Here is an 18,999-nt window from a genome sequence, read left to right on the forward strand (position 1 = left end):
AGCGTGTGGTTTTCACGCTCTTAGAACAGGAGTAGGGTTTATTATTATTGAATGATAATGTAAGGAAGTACCACGATTAAACCTCCACACGTGCCAACACCCGCGCGGGAAAACAACGAAAAGTCAAAAAGGAGAGTTGACTGTGATTACTTAACCAATGAGAAAATGACACGTCGGTGAGCGCATTGAACTCAAGCCGCTTTTAAACATTTCTCTGTCATTTCAGTCGTCCCGGAAATAAGTAAAGGCCCCTTCCTTAGTTTTTTCCCCCACCTTCCTCTTTCATTCGCTCCTCTGGAAAAAAAAAAAAAAAAAAAACCTCAATCTTACCTTCTCTGTCTGGTTTCTTGCAGAGCGATTTCTAGGGTTTTCAGTGGGAGGTGGGGGGGTTTTTCACCTCTGAATTTCATGAATTCGTCTTCCATGGTGGATGGAGTTTTGACCCTAATCGCATTTGATAATTCAGCTCAATCCTTGCACCTTCTGACCTAATGACTTTTGACAGTAGTGAATGGCTCGATTTCACTTCCGCTTCCTTTTTGTTGCGCTTGTAGTAGTTGCTGTTCTTGTTACAGAGCCTCACTCTGTCTTGTCATCTACGTCCACCGACGAATTTTCTATTATCGATTACGATGCGTTTCTTTTTCACCAGGATTACTCGCCGCCGGCCCCACCGCCACCGCCGCCTCATCCACCTTCGGTTTCCTGCACCCGTGATTTAGATGGCGTTGGTTCGCTGGATACTACATGTCAGATTGTCAACGATTTGAACCTTACTCATGATGTTTATATAGCCGGGAAGGGGAATTTTTATATCCTGCCTGGGGTGAAATTTGATTGTCCTAAACCGGGGTGTTCGATTACTATTAACATTACTGGCAATTTTACGTTGAGCAATGATTCGTCTATATTTACCGGGAGTTTTGAGTTGGCCGCCGGTAATGCTAGCTTTCTCAATGGGTCTGTGGTGAATACGACGGCTTTAGCTGGGAATCCGCCACCACAGACTAGTGGGACGCCACAAACTATTGATGGGGCAGGTGGGGGACATGGAGGGAGGGGAGCATGTTGTTTGACGGATAAAACTAAGCTTCCTGAAGACGTTTGGGGAGGTGATGCATACTCATGGGCGTCGCTGCAGAAGCCTAGCAGTTTTGGGAGCCGGGGTGGTTCAACGAGCAAGGAGGTGGACTATGGTGGAATGGGTGGCGGGAGGGTGAAGTTGGACGTCCACGACCTTCTAGTAATTGATGGGGCTGTTCTTGCCGATGGGGGTGATGGAGGGACAAAAGGTGGAGGTGGGTCGGGTGGCAGCATCTATATCCTTGCTCACAAAATGTAACTATCATCGTATCTCCCCATCTGTTTGTTCGCTCTCTTTAATTTCAGCTTGTTTTCACATTGGAACAGTGCATATCTGCTCCTATTTGTTCGATTATTTTATCGTTGGATGAGTGAGAATATTTGAGAGCCTAATGCAGCTGGTTTCCATTTTACCATTCTTTTAAAAAAAAATCTGGTTCTTTTTGTTTTCATAAAACATGGACATGGAACAAAATTGAATATTAAAGTATTTTTCTTGTGAAGAACAGGATTGGTGACGGCAAGATAAGTGCATGTGGAGGTAATGGATACGGTGGAGGTGGTGGTGGAAGAATCGCTGTTGATGTTTTCAGCAGGCATGATGATCCTCGAATTTTTGTTCATGGTGAGAGTTCTAAGCAATTAGCGAACTTCAGTGTTGTATATGTTACGAAGTAATGTGCTGTATCACATCAACGTATACAAACACATACCCATTACCATTTCACAAACACACGACTATGTACATACATACACACACACACACACACACACACACACACACACATATATATATATAATGTATGTATGCATGCATGAATTTTGTTCTTCAATCTGTGCTTCAGTATCATGTTAAGATATTTATTGAACTCCAAGAATATGCATGGGGAGAGGCTGATTTATGTATGCTTCAGTTGCATACTTTGCTATTTTGTTGGATTGGTGTTTTCCCCTCCTTCTTTTGGACAGGAAACAAAGTATTTTATTGGTATTATGAAATATTACGAAGTGTGGGAAAGCGAAACCCTGAGCCATGGGGGATTACAAAATAAGAAATCCTCTAAAAGGTCAAAATGTCATTAAGACTGAGAAATAGAGTAAAGAGGAGTAAAATTTACACAACATTAGGATGGAGACTTGGAAATATTTGAGTTTATATTCTACCAACTTTTATTATTTCCTTCTCATTTCATGCTCTATTGAGACTGTACTCTAATTTTTTTGAAGAAACATTATTTCACTAAATTATTGAAGTGTTTACTCCTGCAAAAAAGGGTAAAAGTATTTTCAGAGGAGTGTGGATGATGCATTCTACAAGAACTTAAAAATATGTTTAGTATTAAAACTTGAAGCTTGTTTAAAACCACTCAATTTTCTATTTACTGGGAGACCGATTCTTGTTTATAGTATCATAAATATCTATTTATAGAATGGACTTCAGAAACATCCTTCTTGAGAGTCTCCACGTTCTTTACTTTTTCCCTTCATTTAGCTCTTCATGATGTTTGGTCCCCTTCTGGTGTTCAATGCTGTATTCAACCTTTTTCCCCTTGTGTATTTAGCACGAGTGAATGAAGCGAGATTGGACTGACTACTTTCATCTCTCAACAATTTTTCTACCATAATTCTTCTGTACTTCAACTGCTTGTTTGCAATGTAACTTTGTGCTTACTATGGATGTCATTGTGTTAATTCATTTAGTTGTATTGCTAAGCTGTCGCCAAATATATGTTATTCATGTAGGGGGACGTAGTTTGGCTTGCCCAGAAAATTCTGGTGGTGCTGGAACTCTGTATGATGCTGTTCCTCGAAGCCTTACAATTTCCAATCATAATTTGACAACAGATACGGACACACTTCTTTTGGAGTTTCCTAATCAACCACTCATGACAAATGTTTATGTTCGAAATAATGCCAGGGCTTCAGTTCCTTTGCTCTGGAGCCGTGTTCAGGTTTGTAATTAACCTGAAACATAGTTTAGATTGTTTATACAGGCACGAGAATCTGGTTATGGAGAAGTTCTACTTTACAGAGTAGTACAAACCATTTCATTTGAGCTATACATATACATATATATATCTTTTCCAAGTGGGACTCTATATTCCACAATTTTTTTGCCGATCCATTGCTAAATGAGGGGTGAATCCATCCCTAAGGTTGAGAGAACACTCTCTGGAACAATGTTCTATTCCAAAATAATATTCAAAAAGCTCCCATTACAATTCTTAAAGTAGCTATTTGTAGGCTTACAATAGGATAAAACAAATTATCAATTAAATCCAAACTTCTAATTATGCACTAATTAATCTAAATGCACCTAAACTTTTGTTTACTAAATTATGCTAATTATCTAACATTTCATCCTACATCACAAATGACTTTTTCAGTGACAAGAATTAGCTTTCCTTGGAAATATGCAATATTACCTTGACATATTGCATGCATCCATACTCATTCTGCTTTTGTTTGATGTTTTCTTTTATTTGTTCCTTCATGATTGTATATATTCTTTTTGAAGCATGAGCAAAACACTCGGCCAAATTTGTTTATTTTACATTTGTGCACCTTGAATTTCTGTGTATATTGTTCCTCATTGCCATACAATGCTTTCCTTCTCTTTCTTTCAACTAATTTGATCGTATTGTCTCTTCTTATTCTTCTACTTACCTTGCCTTACAGATAACGGCCAATTCCGCTTTCTAATATACTCTTCTTCAGCTATTGTTTGTCTCCTTTAAATTGGGGACCCAAACTAGCAAGAAAAAGACTGTTAATTTACCATCTCTTCTGATTTGTCCCCTTCAGTGATAGAATTAAGTATCTAGCTCTTCTGATATTTGATGCTTTACCTTTTCTTATTTGAACTGTTATTTTACCTAATTAACTAATATTTAGGCGAGTTTTACTGAACCCAGTATTCTAGCTGATGTTGATTTCTGAAACTTATGTGCCTTGCATCTTAGGAAATGTTTTGTAGATTATCATTTGTTGTGTATGGCTTGGTAGTTGGTATAAAAAGTGAAACTAGCATCATATTGTGCATGCCAAGTTCTCATTTGATTCTTCTAATGTATATTTTTCGTCTCCCTCGTGGTTATGTTGAGATGAGCTCTATCAACAATCTCAATCTTGGTTTTCAATACTATAAACTAGGTTCAAGGTCAGATTAGTCTCTTATCTGGTGGAGTTTTGTGTTTTGGGCTGGCACACTATGCGTCATCAGAGTTTGAGCTATTGGCAGAAGAACTTCTAATGAGCAACTCAGAAATCAAGGTAAACCTTTTTTCTTTGTGTAGTACAATTATGCTTTGCATGCCTGCAGTACATCTATTTTTCGTCTGTTCATGATTTAGAAATGGGAAGCAATGTTTATCATGGTCAAACCTTTTTGTTTCATGCATGAGTTGGTTTGTCTTCGTTTCTCTCTCTTTTCTTTTCGCTTTTGGTATGCTTGGGTTTTATCTTTTGTGCTTGTACTTTTGTTTCATTGTCAATTTTCAACTTATGGAATGGTTTTCCTACACAGCACAACACCATGAATATGTAGAAAATGGGTAGCAAGGGGGATTGGGAACCTTGATACTCTTTGAGCCAACTCTATCTATTATCCTTCTAATTTTTTTTTCCTTATTCTCAATGGAAGCTTGGTTTTTCATATATGTGTGTGTGCAAACAAATAAAACTTTGCCTTTTTCAGCTAAACCTATCAACTTCTCATTAAAGTAACTTCTTTCCTCTTCTTCTTCGTTTTATTTTTATTTTTTTCTGTGGTGGGTATGATACAGCAATTTAACAAGGAAAAAAAAAAAAGTTTTTCCTTTCTCAGCGCTGGAAATAGGTGAACTGCATTGGTAGTACTAATATATACCTCCCAGTTTCCTGTATTTTTATGATATTTTGTATATATGATTGGTATAGTTTAATTAATTCTATTTCCTTTGGGTGTATAGCACTTTGGTATTGCTAATTATCGATATGTTATAATTTATTTGCATTGTGATGTGAGAATGCTCGGTCTACAATTCCAGGTGTATGGGGCACTACGCATGTCAGTGAAAATGTTTTTGATGTGGAATTCTAAATTGCTTATAGATGGAGGTGGAGATTCAGGCGTTGTGACATCCTTGCTTGAGGCTAGTAACTTAATTGTTCTTCGGGTAATTTAATCACCACTTCGTTGACATAGTTTTTTTTTGTAGCCTTCCATTTTAAGGCATCTCATTCTTTTATTTTTCATATAGGAATCATCTGTTATACATTCTAATGCTAACCTGGGAGTCCATGGACAAGGTTTATTGAACTTGTCAGGTCCTGGAGATTGGATTGAAGCACAGCGTCTAGTTCTGTCTCTATTCTATAGTATTCATGTAAGTATCACTGAATTTGCTATCTGATTGACCGTCAGTTTTATACTTACCTTATGCCTTAGTTGGATCAACTATGGAATGCTTACTCTTCAAGTTGGATAAAATATTCTTTCTGAAGTACATTATTTAATTAGCAGAATCATTAAATCCTTTGTTTTACTTGATGGGAATCATTAGTGGGCCAATCTTAATGTGTGGCTTGGTAGGTTAACTGTCTGTGTTTGGTTATTAATTTGGCCATCTATTTTTGGAAAAAAGGTTGGTCCTGGATCTATTTTGCGAGGCCCTTTAGATGATGCAGCAAAAAATACTGTGTAAGTTTGAATTTGGCTTTTGTTTCTCTCGTTCATAGTCTATCCTTTCAAACCTGCTTATTTTAATTTCACATCTTATAGGACTCCTAAGCTCTACTGTGAAGACCAAGATTGCCCTATTGAACTATTCCATCCACCAGAAGATTGCAATGTGAACTCATCACTATCTTTCACCCTCCAGGTGCTTATTAGAATGGAACTAGTCTGGCATGGAATTTACATTTTTGTAGTGAATTGACACTTTGTTGCCTTTTCAGATCTGCAGAGTTGAAGATATCACCGTAGAGGGTCTTATCAAAGGTTCGGTTGTTCATTTCCACAGGGCAAGATCTATAATCGTCCAGTCTTACGGAATGATCAGTGCATCTGGGATGGGTAGGTTGATTAGGTTTTCCCTTATTATGTGTTTTTTCATTTTCATTCCTTTGTTTTGCTTTGCTATGCATCCTCACACTTACACCTGAAAGTCCCGGTACATTTTAAAGTTAAAATACTATGGAAGGCAAGCTATTCCTTTCATATTTTAGCAGAAAGTGTGCTGTTCTGTTTTGCATTGGAATTTAATTTGTGTATGACTTAGTGGCATGCGAGACAATTAGATCTGTTTGGTGTCTATATCCTCTCCTTTCCTCCCTCCTTAAAAATGAAGGAAAGGGCATACGAGGGCTACTAACAAAGAGAGGGTGTTAGGTTCTTTTAGTTACCTAGAGAACTATTTTTCTACTAGTTAATTCTGTTCGCTTGCTTGTTTCTAGCTTCTACTCTATGTAGCTGTATTCGGTTGGAAAAGAAACATTTTTTTTATATAGTTTGTTCATTTTTTAATTTGAACATTTTGCAATTACAGGCTGCACTGGAGGTGTGGGAAGAGGGCATATCGTAGGCAGTGGAATATACAGTGGTGGCGGGTATGGTGGTAGAGGTGGGGAAGGTTGCTTCAATAATAACTGTGTTCCAGGTGGCATCTCTTATGGAGAAGCAGGTCTTCCCTGTGAGCTTGGTAGCGGGAGTGGAAATGATAGTTTAGCTAGTTTCTCTTCAGGTGGAGGCATTATAGGTGAGTTTATAGTTTGCATGTTCTATTTCCATTTTGAGACTTCAATCCAAATAAATACTCAGCTTCTATTAAATTCGCTTAACAGCCATTCAATTTCTTTACTACATTTTTGTTATATATGCAGTGATGGGCTCATTAGCGCATCCATTGTCAAGCTTATCCATTGAAGGCTTGGTGACATCTGATGGAGACAATTTCAACGGAACTTCAGAAGTGAAGAAGTTAACTAATATGCAAGATAATAGTGCAGGTCCTGGGGGAGGGTCTGGTGGAACTATCCTCCTGTTTCTTCGTACGCTGACTCTTGGTTCATCTGCTGTTCTTTCAAGTGTTGGTGGATATAGTATAGCAAATGGAAGTGGTGGAGGTGGCGGAGGAAGGATTCACTTTCATTGGGCCGATATAGCTACAGGAGATGTGTACCAGCCCATTGCTAGTGTGAGAGGACACATTGATACGTGGTTAGTACATTGCCCATACTAAGTTCTATGTTAGGGTTCATTCCCGTAAATGTCATGGGATATGTTTGTCAACTTAATTATTAGGCTGCTATTTTGTATTTTGGCTCCTTTTGGATATATTTTTTTTGTTTTGGAAGCAAAATTCCAACGAACGGAGAGATTGAGAAGGATTCTTCACTCCATGAGGTGAAATCTGGAGGGGTTCTTCTCTTGTACGTTATTCATGGTATTTGATGCTGCCAGGGATGTAATCCAGAGGAATAACTTCGTCTATGAAGGGTTGTTCCCCTTTCAGATCAACTTATAAAAGCTTCTTGTATAAAACCCTCCTATTTTTCATATTTGAGTTCATTTGGAGAGTTAAGGATTGGAAAACTATAAGAAACTATTTCATACCCTTGTAAGATCTTGATGAGAATTGTGTTGATAGAAACCAAAGAGAAGTTGTCTGATTGGTAAATGGATGATATAAGTGTCATCTCTCCTTGAAGTATATATACCAGTCCTGGACAACCTAGAACACAACATAATATTTAAAGCTTCTGGATTTTCTGTTTCTGTTGTAGTGCTCTGTGATACCTTCTCAGCTTTTGTTTTGTTATAACTAGATAGGATGCCGACGACTGTATTTATTTCTGCAGGTTTAATTGCATGGTGTAGCTGTTCAAGGGTTCTCTTTTTACAGTTTAGCAAAAGGAATAAATCCTCTCTTTTAACCATCGATTGCTTGTTTTTTGCAGCGGAGGTACAGGTGGTGAACAGGGTGGTGGAGGTGAAAGTGGTACCGTGACTGGGAGAGCGTGCCCTAAAGGTCTCTACGGAACATTTTGTGAGGTCTGTTTTTGGTCCTTTTGATAGGTTACTACCTGGTTTGGATCGTGATTTAAAAATGTTTTATGTTTTAGTTTTTCAGAAACAATGAACGTGTATGACATGAAAACACCACACTTTCCAAATATTGTGAAATTGATTCAGACAAATTCCAGAAAGAAGATTTTAGAAAATGTTTAAAATGTTATTTAAGCCTATGTAGATCCTTTCCTTTTATCAGTTAAAGATCAATTATTTGAAATTCTAAAATATTTCAAATAATTTGATGGATTTTTTAAATTCTTTTTATTTTGATGACATTTTGTGGTGGACGTAGTTTTAGATTTTTAAAAAAGGTTTTCGTGCGAGTCTTCTTGATTACGTTGTTGTCAAAATCCTATTTTCAAATGATTTTACCTTTTCATTTGTTTTTCGTTTTTCCCCTCTGATGCCTTATTTCTGTCTACCATTTTGGGCCTTGTTTATGTGGCTCCTTGAACTCCATTGTCCACATGTTTATTGGCATCTCCTAAATTTGAAGAGATGAGGATAAAATCCAAAGAAAATACATTCTTAGTGAGTCAAGTTTAATCTCAAACTTTCAATTGCTTCAAAATTCCAAACTTGGATATGCTACACAATTAGTACAGCTTCAACTAAAAACTATCCTTGAACCGACCAGCAAATTACTCCAAATTCTAAAATGAAGTCACACGATACCGAAATACTTGAATTCAGTACCGAAGTACTTGAATCTAGCCAATCCAGCAAGTAAAAGTTTCTGCACACCTCCACTATTCTAACAGGCTAGACCTTGCTAAAACAATAATCCTAGGTGGATGTTTTTTTAATGAACAAAAAAAGTCTCAAGTGGGTATCCACTCTGACTTGAATCTCATTCTCTTGACCTTATTGACCACTCGGTTAATCTATTAGGCTTGAACCCCACACACGTAATCATATTGACCATTTGGCCAACCCATGGTGATTAATTTAGGCTGTTTTGTTGTATTGCCCCTTTGTATTTACTATTGTTTTTCTCTATGAAATTATGGTTTTTCAAAAAAAGAAAAAAAGAAAAAAGAAAAAAGGAAAATAGAGGTCAAACTCAGAAGCAGAAATGTCTGAACTCAACTTTAAGAAGGTCCAGTGTCATGAAATGAACCAATACCAACAAATACCCTTGTTCAGCCATAGCCATAAATTCTAAAAAGAAAAATTTATACGTTTAATTAGACCATTAGGGTTTTTAATCTCTCCACCACTCTCTCAAGTGGATAAATATCTGTAATGTTTCCAGGAATGTCCCGCCGGTACTTTCAAGAATGTTAGTGGATCTGATAGAGCTCTTTGTCAACAATGTCCTCCTGATGAGCTTCCACACCGTGCCATTTACGTATCTGTTCGAGGTATTTTCTTATTCATGTTCTGAAGGTCAGAGCTCAACAGAGAATTAATGGCTAATGAATGTACTGTTTTGTGGATTTTGAGAGTGCTTTGGTCTCTTGTCGTGCAGAATAACATGATTACCTCAATCTATGCGTTTCATTCCTTTAACTTCTATAGACTGATTGTAAGATTCAAGGTTAACAACATATGCGATGCCAGTGAACCTCATATTAACTTCTTTCAGGTGGCATTGCTGAAACTCCTTGCCCTTACAGATGCATTTCAGATAGGTACCACATGCCAAAATGTTATACTGCTCTTGAAGAGTTAATTTATACATTTGGGGGTCCTTGGCTATTTTGTGGTCTTCTACTTGGTCTCCTTGTTCTGCTGGCATTGGTGCTTAGTGTTGCACGGATGAAATTTGTCGGGGTGGATGAGCTACCTGGCCCTGTTCCAACTCAACATGGATCTCAAATAGATCATTCCTTTCCTTTCTTGGAGTCATTGAATGAGGTTTTTCTCTAATGAAATGACCTTTAATCCCTCTGACTCATCCTAAATACATAAATTAATGAAGTTTTATTAATACGGTGCTTTATGTGTTATAGGTCTTGGAAACAAATAGAGCTGAGGAGTCTCAGAGCCATGTGTATAGAGTGTACTTTATGGGTCCGAACACCTTTAGTGAACCCTGGCATCTTTCACATTCCCCTCCCGAACAACTGAAAGAGATTGTGTAAGCAATAATGATTTATTGCTTTCAATGCATTTCGTTGATGTTAACATGTCTTCAATATACTATTTCGTTTTTCGCTATCAATTAAATGACCTCTTATCTAATACTTTTATCTGTAGCCAGGTGCTTGTACTGGATTAACATTTGAGTTCCTCTATTTTGATAATCAGATACGAGAGTGCGTTTAATACATTTGTGAATGAGATCAATGCTATAGCAGCATATCAATGGTGGGAGGGTGCAGTTTACAGCATTCTTTCTGCCCTTGCATATCCTCTTGCATGGTCATGGCAGCAATGGCGTCGAAGGCTGAAGCTGCAACGTCTCCGTGAATTTGTTAGATCAGAATATGATCATGCTTGCTTGCGATCTTGCCGCTCTCGTGCTCTTTATGAAGGCATTAAGGTAGGTTTGTATCTTTGTCATGTTTTATTGTCCAATATAAGTTTCATCTATATCTTCGGGGTTTTGGAATCTTTGCTGTCTATGTAGATGTTGAACTCACTCTTTACTTGCTATCATATGGGAATTCTTCTTCTTACGAGAAGCAGCGATTTCTTAAAAAAAAAAAAACATGAAAAAAATAGAAGGCACAAAAAGACAGCCCAACAAAAGGAGCCAAGTTCGACTAGTTATACCAAAAAAATAAGACTCCAATCCAAGATTGCTCTTTTAGATTGTCTTAACAACCTTTCTGAAGATCACATGTTTTATGCCCTCTAACTTCATCTGTTGTTGCTTTGCTCATTTTAGACGTGTGTATGGGGTGAGCAAGACTTAATTTTGAAACGAATTCCTAGATGGAGGTACTGTGTGCAGAGGATCAGGCGAGCTATTAATATTTTAAAAGAAGGAAAAAATAATGAACTAATGGAAAGGTGAACTTGTAGAGAAAATGACATTGAAAGTCTAGTTTTTCCTAAATGATTAATATATCCTAATGTAAGCTCTTTTCTCAAGAACTTTTGGGAGGAGCTGCACTTAAAATGATTGGTTGGAAATCTTACAGATAAACGGGCCTAGGGCTGAGATGGTAGAATATAATACTGATTTAACTGCATTTAATCGCAGTTTATATGCCATCGATAACTAGGATATGAATGTTTGATCGTCAAAGGCTAGGTTTAGATGACCCTTTAGGGAGGAGGGGATTGCCATCTTTGGACCCACACTATCTCATTTTTCCGCTTCAAACTTATTTGAGCAATAGAATGTGTTTGATTAAAAATTTTCATTGTGTTCGAGTGGAATGGCATCAACACAATAACCAACCTTTTATTTTGATATAATAACCAACTATGATTATATCCGCCTATTGTCGAGGAGTCTAGAGCTTCACCTCCAATATTCGATTATTTTTTGAATCTAGGGAGGGGAGTTCTGGAAATTAAGTTTGTAATGATTTAGTTGAATGGAGTTTTGGGGAGGGGAGTTTTGTTGAATGGAAACTTGAAATGGAGTTTTTCAACTTGGTGGTGGAAAAATAAGTTAAAACAAGACAATAAGGATATGGATCGATGAGAAGCCATTGAGAAGTGTTTTTTTGGAAGTGGAGGACGAGCGTGGCACCAGATGGGGGGAGTTGGATGGATGACTTTGTGAGTATGAGTCTTAGTCTCTTTGGAAAATGGCTTTGTCCCTTTAATGCCACGGGGTAATTCATAATTGTGAGTAGGTGTAGCTAATGGTTTTCACTTTAGTGGAAGAGACTTCCAATCAAGTTTCTGTAGTTTTCACTCAAGCCTGGAGGGTTTGTTCTCTGGTTTTCTCTTTTCTTTTAGCATGTTTCTTTTGCATGCAATGATGTTGGGGCGATCTGTTTATGATAGAACAATTAAGGGGCCCATCTTTGTTTTCTCGAACTTGTCCTCAACAATATAATCTTCCCTTGCTAATCCAGGAACTTTTTGATTGCCGCTACTCATTCCTTTTTGGTATAGTTGGACGTTATCGAATGTCCTTAGCATCTATTTACGAAAGAAACGATATTATTGATATTTGATGTGAAAACTTCCTAAAAATTTTGCTTCCTTTTAGTCATCGATTAATTTTATGATCTTTTTTTAATGTGCAATTCACTTTGGACCTGCTGGTCTCTCAAGTTTTCTACTGCTATATTAATCGTATATGTGTGCATTATCTATCTGCTCCTCCTTTCTTGGTTTTCTCTCTCCAAAACCATTATCCTTCATGTGTAAGTAGCTAGCTTAGTGCATGATGTTCAGCTCTGATAATTTCAGCTGATTTTTGTGCAACTATAGGTCGCAGCAACATCCGATCTAATGCTTGCATTTGTGGACTTCTTTCTGGGTGGAGACGAAAAAAGAACTGATCTTCCTCCTCGTTTGAATCAAAGATTTCCACTGTCTTTACTCTTTGGAGGCGATGGAAGTTACATGGCTTCTTTTTCACTTCATAACGACAACATTCTTACAAGTCTCATGAGTCAGGTTTGCTAATAGGAACTCGAATTTCAATTACTCCTACTGTTGTGTAAACAATCATATTAAATAGATTTTTCTCCTGGAATTCTATGGGTTTTGCATTATGATTTGCAGGCTCTACCACCTACGACGTGGTACCGAATGGTTGCTGGTCTTAACGCACAGTTACGGTTGGTTCGTCGTGGTCAGCTTAGATCAACATTTCTACCTGTTGTTAGATGGCTGGAAAATTTTGCAAATCCTGCTTTGAGGAATCATGGCATTCGTGTGGATCTTGCATGGTTTCAGGCTACAGCCTGTGGTTATTGCCAGTATGGTCTCCTCATTTATGCCGCTGAAGGAACCAGTCCTCCGCCCACAAGAAGTCATGAAAATGAACAATATGACCAAAGTTCATGGTAATATATATTATTTTGGAGATGTTGAAAAAATGCTTTATGGTTTTGATCATTATCTGACATACAAGATTAGCTGTAGATATATTTGCACATTTCTTGCATACTTCTGCGGTCAGATTCGTTTATATTTTATGTTCTACTCTCGTTTTCCAGTGTAAAGAACATTCCTAGAGAAAATCAGTCTCTCCTTTCGAGGGAAGAAACACATTTAAGCCAGAACCATGTTTCCACTGAAGGCAGTGCAAAGCGAAAGAAGAGATATGGTGGCATTTTAGATGTCAGCAGCCTACAAATGCTCGAGGAGAAGAGAGATGTATCTTGCCCTCTATCTTATGTGCTTCACAATACTAAACCTGTTGGTCACCAGGTACATACGTCAATGTTGTCCAAAGCTTTAACGCATGGTTAACTTAATAGTTTCAAGTTTGGAGGGTGGTTTGTGATGTAGGACCTTACACATGTTGGTATTATTCTTCTGCCAATTGCAGGATCTTGTTGGTTTAGTCATATCAATGCTACTTCTAGGGGATTTCAGCTTGGTTTTGCTTACCCTGCTCCAGATGTTCTCATTCTCGTTGGCAGACGTTTTTCTAGTTCTATTTATTTTGCCTCTCGGCATTCTCCTCCCATTCCCTGCTGGAATCAATGCCTTATTCAGCCAAGGACCTAGACGTTCTGCAGGGCTCGCTCGTGTCTACGCGTTGTGGAACCTCACATCCTTGGTCAATGTTGTAAGTCCCATCACGTTCACTTCCATTACCTGAATATTCAAGCCAAAACTGTTTGTGTTCACTAACTCATGACTTCATCATTGGACCATCCCATCTGATTGGTTGCTTTACCTTTTGCCCAGTTGGTTGCATTTCTCTGTGGGTATGTTCACTCAAAATCTCAATCGTCCAAGCATCCAAGCTTTCAGCCATGGACTATTAACATGTGAGAGGTTTCTTCCATGAGCTGAAAAGAAGTGAACTTTCATTATTCTTCAGAACTCCAAACTGATGGACATATGATGATATATTTGTTTTTTGTGTTTTCCAGGGATGAAAGTGAATGGTGGATCTTCCCAGCGGGATTGGTTGTTTGTAAATTTCTCCAATCCCGACTCGTTAATTGGCACGTTGCGAATCTGGAGATCCAAGATCGATCCTTGTACAGTAACGAGTTCGATATGTTCTGGCAGTCCTGATGATTATATAATTATTTGCTCATCTTGACAGAGACTCTATTTTCTCTTACCTTGTCTTTTTTTCTGGGGGAGGGAAAGTTGTTCTTCACCACATGGGTTTGCTCGTTGGCTGGCAGGCTTCATCATCATCCCACACTCAATTGACTCTTAGGGCAGAAGTAGATAACAACCCAAATCATCTTAAATNAAAAAAAAAAAAAAAAAAAAAAAAAAAAAAAAAAAAAAAAAAAAAAAGGAAGCATTCTCCCAATTGTAATCAAATCCTCTGTTTTATTTCCCTAAAGACACCATCTTCCTTTTCCTTTTCCTTTTCCTTTTCCTTTGTGTTGTTCACAGTGATGTATATATTTTGGGATTTGTGTTATTTCCCTTTGAATCCCAACCTGTCTGGTAGATTTAACATCCTTTTTTACTGTAATAAGCTCAGTGGCTATGGCGGAGAACTGTCTGAATTGTTAACACTATGAGCATTGAGTCTTTACTAATCTAATGGTTCTGAAATTTGTGATTTATTTCATCCTTAAACAGATCATCACAGAGAAGCTTAACTAAAGCAGACGATACACAAACACTATACCACTCGATTTCAAAACCCTAACCCTAAATCTCCAACAAACGCCATTTTTTGTACCTTCAGCCTTTCCTTCCTTCATCTCCCTCCCCGTTTCTGTAATTTTGCCTCCAGCGGCCTCTTCACCGTCACGTACCTGTACATCCACGTCAGTGCCGCTATCGCTGCCACCGTACAAGTTGCTGAGAAGAAGAATCCGGCAGCCGCGAGGACCAGAACAGTTGCGGCGGGTACCAAAATCGGACTAAACAAGACGAGAATCGGAGTGGACAGTATGAGGATTAGAACTGTTCCTGTTATAGTCAATCCAGAAGAGACGAGGAAGATGGTACCGATGGTTGCCGCCGTCAAGAACTTGACGATGTGGCGAGAGGAGGGAGGGGAGTCGTAGAGAGTCCGACTGGTCGCCGGTCTTGATTGACTGGACATGATGATCGCGAAGGCTTCGCCGCTGTGATTTTGATGGAGTTGACAATACGATTTCGCTCGTCTTTTTGTGGATAACGTATAAATAATAGAAATTTCATGCGGAGGAGATGACATTTGAGATTTTTGAATTCGTACGTGTCGACGTTGCATGGCCTTCAATCTTGGTGGAACGACACGTCGTACAATATAATCTAATTAGATTTTTACTAAGGTTGGAAATTAAATTTTAAAATATAATGAATGTTTCACAATTAAAATTAAAGTTATCAGGAAGAAAAAATTATATACAAATCACTAATCTTTGATAGTTTATGTTAGAGGCTCTTTTGATTAATTTGTGATTTCGGGTCACATTTGCAGTAGTAAGACCTAGAACAGAAGAACGCTAGTTAGTGATTACGTCCCGCCGACCAACAGAGTTACAGCAATTTCACTTTTTTTTTCTAAGGTTCCTTATTCACCACTTTGCGTTCGTGATGAGCTGGTTTCACTCCTTCTGAAAATGGGACGAGATCCCTTTTGAAAACCTAATGAAGGGGCAAAGTTGATGTATGCTAAAGAGGATTGTTCTATAGGAGCACTTATTCAACTTTGGATGGTCGACGAACCTCTCCGTAAGCCTTGAAAAGCGAATTGTCATAAGAGACAGGATATGCTGTTCGTGTAGCTAGAATCTAAAAATTCTTTTTTCTTTTCTTTTTATGTTATATAGCTCTGCAAGCAAGGAGGGCTAGAGAATCAAGGGGGCTTCCACGGGCGATTTTGTAACCACAGTGCACACCTCTAAACAAACTAAAAAAATTTCAACCCCAACGTTTCGTTCTTAGATAATCTACTGAACATACAAATTGTTATTTATTAAAATTGAAAAACTAAATTATTATTTTTATAAAAGTTGAGGAGCAAAAATATTTTAAACCTATTTATTATTAGCTTTATGATTGTATTAAACGACATTTTATTGTTATTTTCTTTTATATTTTATTAATTATTCTTTTACAATATAATGAAAATTTAAGACCTATATATATATATATATATATATATGAAATGAGACGGCGTAAAGGTTTATACATTACTTAATTTGACCTTAAAAAGAAAAAGAAAAAAAAAAAAAAAAACAGGCGGCGCCGATGATTAGGAGACGAAACCAAATTTGATTGGATGTCTTCCAATTAAAAAAATGAAAAGGGAGCAAATAAATTAACCATGTTCTTTGAACAGAATCGATCTATTCAACTGCGCTGAATTTTTCGATTCGGTTTCCGACGACGATAATGGGAATTCCATCGGATTTGAGAGATCTATGGGTGGAAAGAAGGAATGCTCTTGTAATTCCATCGCCGGCTGAAGAACGGAAAATATCGAACGCGAAGCGTTGTACTCAAGGTCTGTTACTGCGCTCTCGATTCCTTGATCCTTCGTTTCTTTGATTTTCACGTCCTTTAAGCTTTGTGGAGTTGGTTGAAATTTAGGATTCTTATTAAAAACAATGGAATCTCGATGTTAACGCAATGGATTTGATCTTCTTTAGCTGCTGTACTAATTGTCACTGGATAATTTGTAGGGAAAATGTGAAAATATCTGCCTCCATGTTTTGTTTCATTATGATGAGAATTGTTTTCTCTCACTTCTTTCTTTTTTTGGAGCTGGAGATGCAAGTGCGATCAATGTTTTGTTTTCTTTTTAAGTCAATGCTTTTAGATTTTGCTTATTTACAAGTTTTATTTGATTATTAATCGCATCATATCTTGTTCATAACATCAGCTAGCCTTTGTATACTTTTCAGAAGGTGTTCGTGCTGGTTTCAAGAATGCTTCTATTGCATGTGTGGCCAGTGCAGTGCCTACGGTATTCGTTCTGACATAATAAGCTTTGGGTTTAATCTGTTTTGATGTCGGTATTTGTAGTTTAAAACAGCATAAATTTGACCATATTAGTAGGTTGCACATTAACAAAAGGCATAAAGCTCATCAATAGCTTAAAGCTTTCTTCCAATTACATTGTGTTGGTTTGAGTTATGTCTTCGTAGTATAGGCACTCTATTTTGGCCCATTCCATGTAATTACTTGCCTGCACTTGTTCTATAGATACATATATTTCGTCTTCTCCCGAATCGGTCAGTCTAAACTGCCAGTGCAGATAATCGAACATGTTAATGGTTACCAGACAAAAAGTTGAAAGGATTTAAGAGTAGACTATCTGATTCTTTCATCATGTTTGTGAAAGAAAAGACAGACAGAAGTAGAATATGATTGTTGATCTCCATATGGTAGATATAGTAAGAAAAACACTATTATTTCGGTGCTGGTGGGTTGAAGAAAATTATTTGGTTTTATTTCTTTAAGGATATCTTCTTTGGAAATCAAATTTAGAGTTTATTGGGGCTTGATTCTTTTGTAATAACAGCTTTCCCCCCTTGTTTATTTGAACAGGCAAACCATTTGCTACATAAAATGCAGAGTATCAATACCACCTTATTAGTCCCTTGTGCTATTTTGCGGTAGTGGTAATGCCTAGGAAATTGCAGAATTTAAGTAGGGAGAAAATTTTGGAAAATCACCTTTGTGTGGTTGATGAGGTCGTAAGTGTTTAAGAGAAATCTATTAGGAAGTGAAGATTTAGACTGAATTTTGATAAGAGAAATCTCGTCTTCATTTTCGGGCATTATAGAGGAATAGCTATAAAAAACTATATTAAAGGAAACACAACTTCTTCGATGAGGTTTGTTGAAAGGTGGAATTCCACCGATATAAAAAATTAAATACTGGTCTGGGTTAACAAGCTTCAACTAGTCTGATACCAACTGCAACAAAGACCCCATACTTACAACCATTTGAAGTACTGTGTGGGGCATTTCCTGAGCAAGTCTTAGCTAAATTGAGTCTTATTCTCACAGCATTTGGGATGTGTGTGTGTCTTTGTGTGTGTGAATTTATGTTTTTAGTTTAATATACTTCTTCTCCTCCATCCTCAGTTGGTTGCTGTTCGAGTAGTTCCTTGGGCCAAAGCAAACCTTAATTATACTGCTCAGGCACTCATCATTTCTGCAGGTATAGTGCTTATGTACAAACTTGTTATTAACCAATTGTCATCATCTATTTCAAACACAGAAAAGCCTAAAGAGTTAAATCTGTGAACTCCTAGTAAGTATGAGCCCATTCCATTTTTCTGCCCCCTACGAAAGTAAAAGAAAATGCTAAAAACTATTATGGAAGCATCTTTAGAAACGGGTCGAATTAACTTGGTATTACTTATTGTAGGAATTAACGTTTTACTTTTAATTTGTGAACAGCGTCTATTGCTGCGTACTTCATCACTGCTGATAAAACCATCTTAGAATGTGCAAGAAGAAACTCTCAGTTAGAGCATGCCTTGAGGCGCCAAGGATCATGAATGTACTTTTGTGTGCGTTGTGTTGGAGCAGTCTGTTCGGATGTTATATAACGGAAAATGGCTCCAAAATGCCTAATGACAGTTTAAGATCTAGTCCTTCACTTGTTTTCTTCCCAATTTCCAATACCAACTCTCTTTGGATTCAGTGGACTAGATGTAAAACAAACAATAAAATAAAATATCTCCTTCTAGTGCCGGCTACCATTATGGGCGCTTATATTTTCTGCTGTTTCTGATTTTGGAATGCAAGTAGTGTTTATGTGGCCATTTACTCTGTTTCCGTTCATTCTTCTTGAATTTTGTTTACCTCATGTGAAATACTATTCTCAAGCTTCCTGGAGATTGTTTATCT

The 18,999-nt window shown here is 37.5% G+C and overlaps 2 protein-coding genes across 2 annotated transcripts; both read left to right on the forward strand.

Moving 5' to 3' along the window:
* Positions 1-279: 279 nt before the first annotated feature.
* LOC111805058 lies at positions 280-14,763 on the forward strand. The gene is made up of 22 exons (XM_023689925.1): positions 280-1,338; positions 1,593-1,708; positions 2,827-3,035; positions 4,237-4,356; positions 5,112-5,240; positions 5,325-5,450; positions 5,709-5,764; positions 5,846-5,945; positions 6,022-6,139; positions 6,612-6,821; positions 6,946-7,282; positions 8,023-8,116; positions 9,393-9,501; positions 9,726-9,997; positions 10,093-10,220; positions 10,391-10,625; positions 12,482-12,670; positions 12,779-13,062; positions 13,216-13,429; positions 13,551-13,793; positions 13,916-13,998; positions 14,104-14,763. The coding sequence occupies exons 1-22, from the start codon at positions 512-514 to the stop codon at positions 14,249-14,251; spliced, it is 4,347 nt and encodes a 1,448-aa protein (XP_023545693.1). The 5' UTR covers positions 280-511; the 3' UTR covers positions 14,252-14,763.
* Positions 14,764-16,411: 1,648 nt separating this feature from the next.
* On the forward strand, positions 16,412-18,914 carry LOC111805707 (early nodulin-93-like). The gene is made up of 4 exons (XM_023690900.1): positions 16,412-16,640; positions 17,041-17,102; positions 18,229-18,304; positions 18,547-18,914. Exons 1-4 carry the CDS (start codon positions 16,529-16,531, stop codon positions 18,645-18,647), a joined length of 351 nt encoding a protein of 116 aa, XP_023546668.1. The 5' UTR covers positions 16,412-16,528; the 3' UTR covers positions 18,648-18,914.
* The last annotated feature ends 85 nt before the right edge of the window (positions 18,915-18,999 follow it).

The sequence above is a fragment of the Cucurbita pepo genome, chromosome LG11, assembly GCF_002806865.2.
Source record: "Cucurbita pepo subsp. pepo cultivar mu-cu-16 chromosome LG11, ASM280686v2, whole genome shotgun sequence".
Taxonomy (NCBI): Eukaryota; Viridiplantae; Streptophyta; class Magnoliopsida; order Cucurbitales; family Cucurbitaceae; genus Cucurbita; species Cucurbita pepo.